The sequence below is a fragment of the Oncorhynchus clarkii genome, chromosome 18, assembly GCF_045791955.1.
Source record: "Oncorhynchus clarkii lewisi isolate Uvic-CL-2024 chromosome 18, UVic_Ocla_1.0, whole genome shotgun sequence".
NCBI lineage: Eukaryota > Metazoa > Chordata > Actinopteri > Salmoniformes > Salmonidae > Oncorhynchus > Oncorhynchus clarkii.
Window position 1 is genome coordinate 22,441,465 of NC_092164.1, and position 14,432 is coordinate 22,455,896.

The 14,432-nt window shown below is 49.6% G+C and overlaps 1 protein-coding gene across 16 annotated transcripts in view; it reads right to left on the reverse strand.

The window, feature by feature from the left end:
- LOC139373204 (bromodomain adjacent to zinc finger domain protein 2B-like) overlaps positions 1 to 14,432 on the reverse strand; it is an 87,935-nt gene that overhangs the window by 4,318 nt on the left and 69,185 nt on the right. For 3 of the 16 annotated variants that reach the window (XM_071113399.1, XM_071113406.1, XM_071113397.1), the window contains exons 9-30: positions 12,996 to 13,728; positions 12,561 to 12,845; positions 11,552 to 11,612; positions 11,342 to 11,450; positions 10,875 to 10,976; positions 10,142 to 10,370; positions 9,945 to 10,037; positions 9,765 to 9,838; positions 9,573 to 9,638; positions 8,840 to 8,905; positions 8,584 to 8,628; positions 8,125 to 8,157; positions 6,584 to 6,649; positions 6,160 to 6,300; positions 5,398 to 5,652; positions 4,825 to 5,048; positions 3,545 to 3,619; positions 3,135 to 3,429; positions 2,033 to 3,007; positions 1,553 to 1,832; positions 1,005 to 1,160; positions 164 to 324 (exon numbers count right to left, since the gene is read on the reverse strand). In XM_071113399.1, coding sequence (XP_070969500.1) covers positions 164 to 324; positions 1,005 to 1,160; positions 1,553 to 1,832; positions 2,033 to 3,007; positions 3,135 to 3,429; positions 3,545 to 3,619; positions 4,825 to 5,048; positions 5,398 to 5,652; positions 6,160 to 6,300; positions 6,584 to 6,649; positions 8,125 to 8,157; positions 8,584 to 8,628; positions 8,840 to 8,905; positions 9,573 to 9,638; positions 9,765 to 9,838; positions 9,945 to 10,037; positions 10,142 to 10,370; positions 10,875 to 10,976; positions 11,342 to 11,450; positions 11,552 to 11,612; positions 12,561 to 12,845; positions 12,996 to 13,728 — 4,524 coding nt within the window. The remainder of the gene's footprint in view (positions 1 to 163; positions 325 to 1,004; positions 1,161 to 1,552; positions 1,833 to 2,032; positions 3,008 to 3,134; positions 3,430 to 3,544; positions 3,620 to 4,824; positions 5,049 to 5,397; positions 5,653 to 6,159; positions 6,301 to 6,583; positions 6,650 to 8,124; positions 8,158 to 8,583; positions 8,629 to 8,839; positions 8,906 to 9,572; positions 9,639 to 9,764; positions 9,839 to 9,944; positions 10,038 to 10,141; positions 10,371 to 10,874; positions 10,977 to 11,341; positions 11,451 to 11,551; positions 11,613 to 12,560; positions 12,846 to 12,995; positions 13,729 to 14,432) is intronic. The other 13 variants (XM_071113413.1, XM_071113402.1, XM_071113408.1 and 10 more) reach the window with 8 other exon arrangements.

Below are 14,432 nucleotides of genomic sequence, written 5' to 3' on the forward strand. Positions count from 1 at the left end.
ATTCACTAGATCTTGGTTAACAGACTTGAAAAGGTTAGCGAGTGACCACCGCTACCATTCATTACTTTCGAACAGAGGCCTATATTTTCTCCAATGGATAGGGATGAGAGCTATAATAAAAGGAAGCTACCCATTTGTTGATGTCGTTGTTGTTGTTGTTTACCTTGACCTGCAGGCTGGCGGTGGTGACCTTCCTCTCCAGCTCCTCCACCTGCTGCAGCACAGCGATGTCCATCTCCATGGCCTGCTCCTCCACACACCACCCACGCACTGACTCCACACTCACCTGGCTCTCCTCCAGCTCACACAGCTCTATCATGGCCGCTGCACATTGGGGAGACAGGACGGCATTAGAGACCAGTCATACATTCCATAGACGCGTGTTTAAGCACACAAAACATGCATATTATTCGCACACCAGACCCAACACCCACACACACAGACTTGCTTTTTGTCGCTCGCTACTCCCTCCCTAACGCAACAACAAAACCACACACACTCTACCACTCCCCATTCACACACACACACACACACACACACACACACACACACACACACACACACACACACACACACACACACTAAGAATTCAATATCCAGACACAAAGAGCTGTTCAATCAGAAACCACACGAACGTTAACTAATCTGGCTTTGATGTCAGACTCATATTGAGCAGTCAGTCATGCGTCATGTACCAAATGTCAATTCATTGTGAAGCGCAGGGGCTTGGAGTGTGCTCAGTAGGGGTATAACTACTCAGAGCTGTCATAACACAGTGCTCAATCAGACTCCAACACAAAAGTCTTTGTGAAAGTCGGGGCCTGCCAGTCGGAGTGCTGCTCAGTTTCACTGACACAAAATCAAAGCTACTTTATTCATTCATATCCATTGGGATCTGTTGGCTAAATCTACTCTGTAAAGGCTATGCAGATTGCTAAAGATTGGGTGAGGGACCTACCAGCCAACCAACTGACTTGAGTGACTGTCAGACATACAGTACTCACCGTCTCGGTGCTTGGTGCAGACCTGTGGGATGAGCTCCATGTATTTGTGCATCTGTCGGTGCAGGCCCTTCTCTCTGGTTCCCCGGCTGTGGAGGGACCCCACCAGGGAGCGCATCTCCTCAATGTCTGACACCCGCCACCAGCCTGACAGCATCTCTGTGCACACACACATATAAATAAATAAACATATGGAAATGTTTCAGAAAAATGACTTAAGACAATATAATGCCCCCTTGAAATAGATCTACAGTATTCTGATACAGAACACACTCCAGTGCTGTTCTCGCTCCTCAAGAGATTCCTTTCTTCCACCCAGAAGAACAAAACAAATGATTCATTCTCATGACTCAGTGAATTAATAAAAGGTTGAATAAATAGAATAAACTGAATAAATAGATGACTCATGACACACACACACACACACACACACACACGCACGCTCGCACACACACACACACGCACGCACGCACGCACGCACGCTCGCACACACACACACACACACACACACACACACACACACACACACACACACACACACACACGCTCACCCTCTGGGATGGGCCGTGGTGTGGGGTGGTCCGAGTGCTTGGGCACCTCCATCATGGCGGGAGAGGGCACCGTGGACGAGAGCTTCTCGCCGGGAGGAACGGGCGACTCGCTCTTGCTGGAGACGCTGGGCGGCGCGTTGGCACTGCACTCCACGGAGCTGAGGCCTGAGTGGCCTGGCAGGGGGCTGCTGCAGAAGGGCAGCTGGCTGGGGCTCAGCATTCCACTGGGCCAGCCACCGCAGAACGCTGAGAGACTCAGCAACGACCCTCCAGTCTTAACCTAGAGGGGGGAGATACAGACACAGACACTTCAATATCATGATCAGAAAAACTCATGTGTATCACTACACTTAGGCCTGTAGCTTCAAGCAGAACCTCCATTCTTCTGATGTTACATTTATTCATAGGATTTTCCATTATGAGCTTCTACTACCAGTATAAATCATTAGGACAAGGGGTCTGTCCTGGCATAGTACTGACCTGCAGGGCTGACAGAGGGTAGTTGATGAAGCCAGCTGGGTGGTGGGGGCTGGCTGAGGCCGACGCTGCCGAGGGGGTGAGAGGCAGGGCGGGGGAAGCCGGGGGAGACCTGGGCCGGGTGAGGCTGGAGGAAGGCAGCGGGGAGGACTGGAGAGGGCCGGGCCCAGGGGAGGGAGAGGTGGTGAGGGAGGTGTCGTCACAGGGGGAGCGGGGGAGTAGGCTAAACCAGTGACCGCTCCTCTCTGTCAGGACCCTGAGGAGCTGGTCGCTGGGGAGGTACTGGAGCTGTGGAGGGTTAGGGGCTAGGGTGGAGGTCTTTATAGGGCTGAAAAGCTGGGGTGTGGGGCTTAGGAGGGAGGAGAACGACGACGAGGTGGAGGTGGGGTAGCCGGGTTTGGCCTCCTCGCACGGCAGGTTGGGCGCAGTCGACGCACAGGGGCTTGTAGGTTTAGCGGGCAGAGAGGCGTTGTTGGCGGGATCGGATGGTGGTGTTGTTTTTGTTGTCGTGGTGACAGACGGTGGTGTTGGGCTGTATTTGGGGCGGAGGTCTGCCTTGGCTTCGCGGATTTCCTTGGCAACATCCTTAGCGACGTCGAGGAGTGTGGTCAGTTTGGAGAGAGAGGCCGGATGCAAGAGGAAAAGATTGGGAGAACTTTTCTTCTCCTCCTTCCTCTCCTCTGACCGCACGGAGGTGTAGACGCTCCTCTCCTCCCCGCCGACGCCCCCAGGTTTCTTCTTCTGCACCTCCTCCTCCTGCGGCTCCTCCTTGATGTACACCTCCCCTGCTGCCGCCCTCCTCCTCTCCCTCTCTTTCTCCAGCTCCCCCGCAGCTTCTCCGCTCTCCATGGCCTCGATGAAGACCCCTCCGCAGTGGGGCAGAACCCAGTAGCGCCGGCGGTACCGGTCCTGGCCGTACATCATGGAGCGCAGGGAGTGGGACGCCTCAAACAACTTCCTCCTCACCTGGTGCTGTTGCTGTGAAACCAAGCAACAACGCCATGACCTGAGTTATAACTAAATCAATGAATCAATAATATCTAACTATTCAGTATTGTTCTTCCATGGAGATGGAACTCTCAGATCTCCGGAAGGAAGGACTTACCTTGGCTAGCTTCTCTATCTGTTTCTCCAGCTCCTCCACACTAGTTGATTGGTCCCCATCGTCCTCGTCACACGTTTCCACTTTCTTCGCCTTCTTCATCTCCTCCTCCTCTTCCTCGTCATCTTCATCGGCCAGGTCGTCGCTGTCTTCGTCTTCATCCTCGTCGTCGTCGCTTTCTGCTCCGGCCTTTCTCTTGCGTTTGAGGCCAGAGGAGGGCGTACCCAGGGGCTGGGCCTCCTCCCCTCCCATGCTGGCATCTCTCTTCCCGGTCCGCTTGGCATGGATGGTCCTCAACCTGTAGAGAGAAACACACAGGTGAGCATTCAGATGCACACACACACACACACACACACACACACACACACACACACACACACACACACACACCCGTCAACACACACAACACTTACTTTTTGAGTTTGCCCTCGATCAGCCACTTGTCCTTCCTCATGTTGGTCATGTGATCAAGGTTCTTGTCGATCTCGCTGTAGAAACAGAGAAAGATACAGTATGTCAGTTCACACGTACAGGTAACTATGGAAACAGTGAGTAAATGAGGGATGCAAAGTATATTGAAAGCAGGTGCTTCCACACAGGTCCGGTTCCGGAGTTAATTAAGCAATTAACATCCTATCATGTTTAGGATTATGTATGAAAATGCTGGCCATTATTTTGGCTACCATGGCTATGTCCCCATAGGATGACAATGTCCCCATCCACAGGGCACAAATGGTCACTGAATGGTTTGATGAGCATGAAAACGATGTAAACCATATGCCATGGCTGATTCAATCCCCAGATCTCAACTCAATTGAACACTTATGGGACATTCTTCAGCCTGAGACAGCGTTTTCTACCTCCGTCAACAGAACACCAAATTATGGAATTTGTTGTGGAAGAATGGTGTCAGATCCCACTAATAGAGTTCCAGACCCATGTAGAATCTATTCCACGGTGCATTGAAGCGGTTCTGGCTCGTGGTGAACCAACACCTTAGCAAGACACTTTATGTTGGTGTTTCCTTTATTTTGGCAGTTACCTCTAGTTAACACATACAGTACAATTATCTCTCTCTCTCTCTCTCTCTCTCTCTCTCTCTCTCTCTCTCTCTCTCTCTCGTGAATAATTGATGTATTTGGCTTCTCTCTATATCAAAATTGAATCCCACTCCAGATTAGCTGATCTATCCAGAGTCTTACACAGCATTAATAAAACACGACAGCATTAGCAGCTGAGTGAAGTCAACTAAACGGCATTATTTGTAAGGAGCTAAAAGGCAGTAGGCTCACAACAGTATGGAAGCCTCCTGTACACTAAACCTTTCACACTGGCTCCACCTAATAAGACTGGAAGGGACGACGATGCCTGATCTACAAGGATGTCATCTCATGCTTGTGAAATGTTGTCTGCATATCCTATAAGTAAAACCAGTAAAAACGATTCCATGTTTGATCTCCTTACGTACTGCACAATATTCTATTCCCTTGTAGCTCCACTGGTCTGAGGCCTGTGTGATGTACAACGCTGGCAGGTCAGCATCACTCCTCCTACCTGTCAACGCTTTTGCTGCAGATAGAACCTGACCTTTAATTGTTTTGTTTCAATTGTTCTTTCTTCTCTCCTTCTGACGGCGCTCTTGCTGCAGCCTTATCTATTTCAATGTTTGGCGTCTCCTGTTCTTTACTCCTACCTGACGACACTCTTGCTGCAGGCCAGCTCATTGGCCAGGAAGCCTAGTATGGAGGCCTTCTGGGCGGGGGTGTGAGCCTGGAAGGCCTTGGTCTTCAGGCTGAGGGCCAGCTCAGCCAGGTCAGTCTGCCCGCAATAGGCCCCCATGTACATCTGCAGCACCTCCGACACATTGTCCCGGTTGATGCCCACGTTGGTCAGATGGTCCCCCAGCATGGTCTTGGTCTGGGGGGAGAGGAGAGAGACAGGACGGGTGAGTCATTGAAGATAGAGGGAAAGACAACATGGTCTTGGTCTGTAAGGGGGGGGTGTGGGGTCGTGATAGAGTGGTTCCAGGTATACTTTCCAGGGGAGTGTTGACTCATAGACAATGGGCTGGTTTCCCAGACACAGATTAAGTCCTAGACTAAAAAGCATGTTCCGTGGAGATTCTCCATAGAAAGTGCTTCTTAGTTTCTTAGTCTAAGACTAGGCTTAACCTGTGTCTGGGAAAAGCGGACCAATGTGTGTAGGTTTTTATTCCACCTATGTGAGAGCCTGCTTGGTATGTTCCTGTACATGTACAGTATCTCACCTTGTGTCCAGGGGGCAGTCCAGGGTCACACACAGCCAGGGAGAGCAGTCTGACCAGCAGGTCCTGGACGTGTCCCATGCTGTCTCCCACGTTGAGCAGGCCCTCCTGCAGCATGCCCAGGGTGGGTACGTCCACCCCCACATCGAAGCCCAGCACCTTCCCAAAACCGCGTAGGAACTGCATCAGCATCAGGCAGTCAGACACCGCACCCCCCGGCAAGATCAGGCCAGGGATTCTGGAAAACTCTGGAAGAGGCTGGAATGAAAGGTAAGGAGAGAGGGAGGAATGTTTAGGATACATCTCACATGACACCCTGGGACTTCTATAGTGCCCTATGTGGACGGCAGTATATGGGGAGCAGTGCGACTAACATATTGCAATGTCAATGACTGAATCACATGGCTCTGAATGGTAACTTTAAAAAAAAGTTTTCATTAGTAAACATGTGGGGGACTATTATCTCGTCCCTCCTTATGCATTACTCTCTTTTGCCACTTGATGGCAGTGTACAGCACAAACCATCCAGTACTCAGGCTTCACATATGATACACAACAGATACCATTGCGATGATACAATGCACTTAACCACCCATAACCCAAACCTAGACAATATTAACTTGCCAGTTCAAATATACATAAAGCAAAAGAAATGTAACTAAATGAAACAGCCACCTACAACTTGGAAAGCTAGGTCCCTTTAATGATGTCACCCTTCTGACATCACGCAGGACTGAATCATGGGCAAGATGGGTCATTTATTACCTTATGATCGGCCAGACACATGTCTTCATTTGGCTTCTTCAGCTCCCTGGCAATCTCCAGTTCCAGCCTCCTCAGCTCCAATTTCCGCTCCTTGTTCAGGCGTTTCTCATCCCTCTTTTCCTGCCGCAAGCGCTCGCGCTCCTGAGGCCCCAGAGAAGGAGAGAGGAGGGGAGAGTTAATGGGCTCACGCCAGTGGCAGTAGAACAGACAAGAATGTCAAGCCGAGTCTGCTGAGTAGTTTTAGAACTCAGCCCGGCGCCCCTGCCTGCGCTCTCAAAGAAAAAGAGCTCGAGGGCCATTCTTTTGACTCGGTTAGTGTATTGAAGAAATGAAAAGGAGAGGGAGGAGAGAGGGTTTGAATGGGTTCAGGAAGGAGTGGGACCTTCTGGCACGCACGTGTGTGTGTGTGTTGTATGTCACCCACCTCTGCTTTTTTGCGAGCCTCCACCGCCTTCATGAGCATCCCGTGTTGCCGTCTCCTCTCCCTCTCCTAGCAGAGCAGAGAAAACACACACACGTTACACACCGGAGAAGGTGGAACCTCCACAGGTGAAGTCAGAGAGGTGGACAGAAGGAGGAAAACCCCCATTCACCTCCATCATGGTGAGGTTTTCACATACAGCAACACGTACAGTTGAAGCTGAGGTTAAGAAGACAACGGTACGAATGACGACAACCAGAAAGCATCAGAGGGAGAATGCGGTAGATGGCGATGACGGGGTCAAAAAAGAGAAGTTAGGGTCAAGCTATGATGCCTCTAGGTAAAAAGCTGACGGAACACACGCAAAATGACAGAGTCATCATAGCCACAAGCCAGTCGGATGAAAACAAACATTGCGCTGTGTATCATCCATCTGTTTAGCTGATAGCCGTTCCAGATTGAAAATAGCCTAAACCTATAGGGGGGGGGGGGGGGGGGGGGGTATCGAGTGGAGGTCTTACAAGGAGACTTGCCTGGTTGAGGATAGACTGTCTCCAAATGTTTTATTGTAAACCATTAGGATTTGATCAAGGCAAAGCGAGGACAGTGACTGTCTGTCTGGAAGGTATGGGGAACTCAGTGATGTGATAAACAGATAGAAGGCAATGAAACAGATCCTCTGGTGTCAGCTGCATAAATACAGTATGTAGGGGCCAGGAGTTTCTCCTGCTCAGGTTGATATTGTTAGGAAAAACTCCTGGCTCTAATCGTGTGCAACAGACGCGCTCAACAAGCAATAGCCAGCCAGCCAGTCAGGCTGCTGGAGAAAACAGGTAGGTACAGCAATAGACAGACAGCCAGTCAGGCTGCTGGAGAAAACAGGCAGGTACAGCAATAGACAGACAGCCAGTGAGGCTGCTGGAGAAAACAGGCAGGTACAGATACAGAACAGAGCAGCAGAACGACTCAGGCTACATTCCAAATGGCACCCTCTACCCTATGTAGTGCACTACTTTTGACCAAAGTAGTGCACTATGAGGTAGTGCACTATGCCATTTCAGACGCAACCTCAGAGACTCAATGGGACGTAACAGGTTAAAGGGCAGCTCTTTGTGGACGGAGACGGACATAAGCTCAATGTCTGGAACTGGAAAACTCAAGAACTCACAGCCACTCAAAAACAACAGCTAGACGATGGATGTGATGGATCACTCATCGAGAGGAGTGTACTTTCAGACAGTAAGAGTGAGCATGGCAGGGCTTGGCCGCCTTTTGCAATGCATTCTGGGGAGTACGGGGGGAGCTACCGAACCACTGCAGGCGGAGCGAGGTCAGGTGTCTCAGAGCAGATGGAGGCGACACACTGTTGTTGTTGTTTTTGTTTGTGTGTGTGTTTGTTTGTGTGTGTTTGTTTGTTTTGCTGAAAAGCCATGCAGAATAATGTAGTATGACTGCAGCCAGTGCTACACTTAATGCATTGCTATGACAACCATATCACAACCAGGAAACACGATGCGGTGTTAGATGTACAAAAATAAACATACCCATACCATATCTAGTCTATGCCTCTCCAACTCCTGGCAGAGAGAGTTGGCAAAGTATTATGGAACAGAAATGACAGCAAAAAAAACAGATTGTTTAGCAGAAAAGTTCAGAAATAACCCAATAGAATGGAAACTGACCAAAGAGAAACAGTAAAGAGTTTAATAAAATATCTAGTTACACACAACCTTGAAACACACACACGCACGCACGCACGCACGCACGCACACACACACGCACACACACACACACACACACACACACACACACACACACACACACGCACACACACCCACAAACACGCACGCACACGCACACGCACACGCACACGCACCCACACACACCCACACCCACAAACACACACCCTGTAAACACTGATCTAGCTGAAGTGTATATGGTTTTTAGTATAATTTCAATCATGTCAGAAGAGAAAAGGCGTGTTGCTAAAAAGCGCTGCGTACCTGGTGCTTCAAAATGACTGCATGCTGTCTTCGCATTTCTTTCTCCTTCAGGGGAAGACAGAAAAGATGAGGGGAGAAAATCAATACACTTTCATGCAGCAACCATCATGAAAATCACTAGGGCTGATGGGATTTCAGACCATTTTACAGAGGAGCTACAGCTCATGCCTAATCTCATTGTCAGACACAGCTCATCTGGAAAAAGCTTTGACATTTTGGTTTACATTGAGATGCTGTGTGTAACACAAACTCTCACCTTTATTCGTTTCTCTGCCTCCATAATTTTGGCATTCGCAACCTCTTCTTTCTTTCTCCGTTTAGCCTGCGAATGCAAATCGGGTCAAATGTCATTTCACTGCCAGACATCTGGACAGACAGACTGACGGACACAAGCCACCTCGCAGTTTCGCACCGCAGCACTCAAAATATGATATTTTCCCTGTGACAGAAAATGAAACGCATGCCTCACGTGCCAGTCAAATGTGTAGAACACAGAGAGTGAATCAAGTATCATTTAAATACGTAATTGCAAACAGCGAAAAAAAAATCCCGTTAAGAGTGGCTTGCCAACCGTGTCAACTCAAATTTGATTTAGTCCTGCTAAAATACTTTGGAGCTCCTACAGTGTAATTGAGTGTGCAAGGGAAGACATTTTTTTTTCTTCTTCCCCACCCACTTATGCTAAACTGTTGCTGTTGTCTAATAAAATAAAATACAAATATTTCTGTCTAATTTAAATATGGTCTAACTCTGAGACAGCTAGCGGAGACAGCGATTTTAATATTCAACAGCCGTCAACCAAGACCAATTTAGCATTAGTTCCATGTGGAATTATGCTTTACTCCTTCCGACACTGTGGTATTATTCAGTAATGGGCTTGGGTAAGATTAAAACCCCATGGACAGAGTAGGCTCTGGGATGCATTTTGAGGAGTGACGTTCTGCTAATTCAGAGGATATGTTCGGTATTGGGTCAGTTGACTGTAGTACCTCCAGGATCTGCTGTGCCCTCATCTCCTTCTCCAACCTGATCTGCTGAATACGCTTGATCTTCTCCTGGAGAAACACAGAGGTAGCTTGATCGATGCACTATGCAAACCAAACGGTGGTGCAGTGGTAAAACAAGGATACCTCAGACGGGACGGTTTGACAGGAAGTGGTGTCACGTAAAGAATGCCCTACCTGCTGCTTGATGAGCTTCATTTGCTCCTTCTGCTTCCTCCTTTCCTCGGCCGCCATGATGGCTGAAAGAGAGACTTTAGGGGCTTAGGTGTTAAGAAATGGTTTGCAGCAGTGGTACTGCACATCTCTACAAGAGGACAGTGGGGAATAGTGTATGCACTTAGATGTAGTGTAGTGTACCTTGTTGCTTCCTGGCCTCTTTGGCTGCCCTGGCCATGGCCTGCTTCTCTAGCTTCCTCATCATCTTCATCTGGGCCGCCTGCCTGGCTATCTCTGCAGAGAGAGGTGATGGAACGTTACTGTGTGACCAAACATGTTTGGTAGGTAGCATTCACAGACTTCAAACGGAGGTCTTTTTATTTTTTTTCCCTCCTCACCTTGGGCCTCCAGTTTGCGTAAGAGTTTGGCCTCGCTGGGGCTAGGCACCTCGGCCCCCAACCCCAGACCCTCTCCCACGTTGGGCGGCCGGCCCTTCCTTCTCCGGGAGCCCTTTCCCCCCTCGGCCCCGCGCTGGCGCTCTGAGTTGGGGGGCCGTCCCCGCCGGCCCTCCATGGCCAGGATATGAGGGATGACGTCCTCGTCCTTCAGCAGGCTCCACTGCAGACCCTGGGGGTAGGACAGGCGCGAAACAACAGGGTAGAGGGGCAGTTAGTGTCGTGTGGGTAATAAATGGCTTTAACATACTTCAGTTGCTTTGATTACTCTACTGTTACTCTAGGTTTGACTCTTTAGATCGATCACTCATGACAGAAAAGAGGGCAGATCAAAATATGCAATGCATAGTGTTATTACTGGACTACAAAGCTAAGAACCGGAAAATGGCCCAATTTCTACCTGTGATATGAACACCACTACAATGCATTCCATTCCCCATTCAGCTAGTTAAACTATCCTACTGTACAGTATATGACTGGTCACCTGTGGAAGTAATGCCAACGGATTATTAAATTACTCCCTAGACAAAGGGGGCTAGGTGGTAGGACTACTGGAGTCTATAGCTGATTTCTACCAATGTCCCTGAACTGCTTAAGTCACTATACAGTTTCTACTGTACATGAAAAGAGGAAATAAACACATTTTAACGGGCAATAGATAGATGAAAGAGGTCACCTGGGGTCCTTCTCTGGCTTCATAGAAGTCACCAACCATTATCTTTGCACTGAAGCTAAAATTATCGCGTGTGATGCCACTTATTCCATTTCTGGATAGATACTACAGAAGAGAAAATAATGACGTTTGGTGAGACAGGGATATCCAATGTGAAAGTATGTAAAAGTGTGACATTGAAAAGCGACCTAGACGGCGGAAGCTAAAAACTAAAGTGACGATTCAACTACTAAGCATCAAAAGAATTAGGGGGGAAATGGAGCAAAAAGCACAGTGAGAATCAGAATGCTCTAACGACAGGTCAGCTTTTAGTAGGCAGAGGAAGGGATTGGGGAAATGAGCTAAAAGGTTTCCAGCTCTTCTCATGTTAAGGTCACAGGGGTTAGCGTTGATGCTAAGTGAGCACTAGCGTGAAGGTGAGGCTAGTTGCTAGCGTAAGGCTAGTCTGAGGGGTAGGGGTTACTGTTTACCTTCACCACATCGGGGTACTGCCTCAACTTCTTCCCGCATGGCGCGTAGTACGCCACGTCGCCTTGCATCTTCCCAGACACGCTCTTGATCCGCGTTTCTCTCTGCCAGCTGGGAAACACACGGAAGGAAACTGTGAGTGAGTGACCGAATGCCAGAGGCTTTGTCATTGCTAGAGAGAGCCTATCAATTCAAGTCTCCACCCGACCTACCCCAACTCCAGAGGTATCCTCAACTCCTGCTCATCCATCACCCTCTTTCTTTTCCCTGCGCCTGGTGAGAGAGAGAGAGAGAGAGAGAGAGAGAGAGAGAGAGAGAGAGAGAGAATGAACCCGTTAGTCAGACTGAACAATACACAGTCAAAGCCTTCTCTCCATAGCCCTAAACACCCAGCTACAGCCACACGCAGAGCTACTGCCCAAAACACCCACCCATAGCCACAGCACCACAGTGCTGAATATGAGCAGTGTTTCGTTGTCTGAGACAAACGGGGCTGCCACTGTGTCTCCAACCCACCAGCTGTGGTCATGAGAGTGCCTTATTGTTTCTGCGTTCCGTTTATTTAACCAGGTAGAGTATTGAGAAACTCCGTGCTCTGAAAGCAACTTAAGGAAATGACTGAAATATGTCCTGAAAAAAATCACTGACATTCCTATGTGAATTTGATGGACAACAAAACATGTTGAATTGAAATGTGCTTAGGAAGATTGGAATCTCTGTTGGAAAATTCCAGTCTTCCTTGTTGTGTCTGTGTGTGTGTGTGTGTGTGTGTTATTTCCTTTCCTAAGCTGGGTAATCTCCCAGTGCTGAGAGAGAGAGAGGAAGGAGAGGAGAGGAGAGGGGAAAGAAAGAAAGAAAGCTCGGGCATGGCAGAAGTGCCAAACAAGTTGTCAGGCCTGTTAAGCCCAAGGACATGCACCTACAGGAACCCAGGCCTGTTAAGCCCAAGGACATGCACCTACAGGAACCCAGGCCTGTTAGGCCAGCCAACCGCCCGGCTAACTAAAAATAGACCCTCCGTTTCCTCTTCCTGTTCTCCCCCCACAACCATCTGAAGATGATAGCATATAATGGTGAGCTTAGCTATTCCAGTGTGGTTACGTGTCCTCAACAGTTAAAAGGTACAGCTAGGTGTTTTTACTGACTGGTTTTGTGCTTGTGCTGTATGAGTAGCTTTGGCAGAGTAGGTAAAGAAGTTTAAGGAGTGTTGCCTGCGGTTACCTGGGGGCGTGACCAGGGAGTAGGAGGAGGAAGGAGAGCTGTGATAGGCCAAGGCACTGGAGCTGGTGACGATGTTGGGCGTCTTGATGACCTGCAGGTTGAGTGGGGAGCAGCTGGCGGCTGTGTGATTGGTTGTGCTGCTCAGTAAGGAGGCGTGGCCTTTGGTTAGCTTGAGTGGGGTCTTCTCCCTCTTGGAGACGGAGCCTGACGATGGCAGCTTCAGCTTCGGGTCCTTCAGTTTGCCACCGGAGACGTCCTTGTCGCTGTCCGAGTTACTGTCAGAATCTGAGAGGAGGGTACCAGAAAGAGAGGGGTTATCACTGGTTGAATGGTGTTCACTGCTGTACATCACCATAACCCCCCCCCCAAAAAAAATCTGTACACAACAAAACATTGCATGTGCCTTCCATTAGGATGGTCAGAACGGTATCTAACCTGACAAGCTGTCATCCGAGTCCTCCTCATCATCCTCCAAATCATCCAGATCATCATCGTCGTCGTCGTCGTCGTCATCCTCAACAGAGTCATCCGAGTCCTTGCTGCTAGGGAGACCGGGGAGACCTGGGAGGCCGGCCTCGGCCCCTCTGAACAGGTCCACCAGAGACTGCACCAGGTGACTCTGAGAGAGGCCCTTCCAGGCTGCCATGGGGGCCAGGGCATGGGCCTGAACCTGGAGGTTAGGGGCCTTGGGGGCCTTGATCTTCCTGGGGCCCCGGGCCGTGGCCGGTGAGGGTGAGGTAGCGGGCCGCGCCGGGGGGCCCTGAGAGGAGGCCGAGTGGACCCTTCCGCCGGTGCTGAGGTTGACGGGCAGTGAGAGGGACGCCCCTGCCCGAGAGAGGTCCTTGTTGGAGTCTTTGCGGGGCTTGGTGATAAGGGCTAGCGGCGCGTCCTGAGCCGTGGTGCTTTGGATGACTCCGTTGGGCTGGGCAGCCAGGCCCAGGAGAGCGCTGGACAGGAAGAGGTTGGAGTGGTTGTTCTGGGGGGGAGGGGGGAGGGGAGCAGGGGGCAACTTTGTGCTTCTGCCACCGCCACACGGACTCTCCGAGGAGGACAGCTTGGGGGGCGGCAAGGAGGATGACGTCACCCCAGCAGCCTTCCTAGAGGTTTTGTGACCCTGCTGCTTCTTGGGCTGCGCCGCCGGGAACGTCTGGCCTTGCGAGAGTAAAGACTGGAACGGCGGGTGGGAGGGTGGGAAGGAGGGAGGGGGATAAAACAAGGGAAAAGAAAAGAGAAAACAGCATAATTGTGCCAGCTGTCAATTTACATCTACATTGATTATTCAAGCTGGTGATGAAGCACAATGCCTGGCTCACTGTCTCACTGTGCCGAGGACAGAAGCCTGGAGACAATGGCATATAACATGGCCATAACCACAGCCATTGTACAAAGTAAAGAGTAAAGCTGCTGAAAAGCGGCTTCCAGTTCCCGTATCTCACTTAAATTACTACAGTTATGAGTCTGTGAAAAGTGTTAGCGTCATGCATCTGGGTTTTACTTTAAACAGCATAATGGCAGATTTTATAGAACGACACCATGTTTCAGCAAACACAGGTTAGGGCTTCGACATGTACATTCAACTAGATGTGATATCAAGTGAAACAAATCAATTTCACAGACCATGTAATACAGTAACAGTTCCTGAACCACTGGGGGAATGCAGAGGCCTTTGGTTAAAAAATAACCTCAGCACCGGTAAAATAGAACAGGGGAAAAGGCTAGATTTCCAATTAGGGGGCCGGAGCCATAGGAATTAGCCTAATCGATGAACTACTATTTCAATGACCATTTCGACTACATCCGAAAGGTCCACAATGCACTGCAGAAGGTGATAAATGTGTATATGTTCTATCTAGTTGTGAATGTGTTAAATGG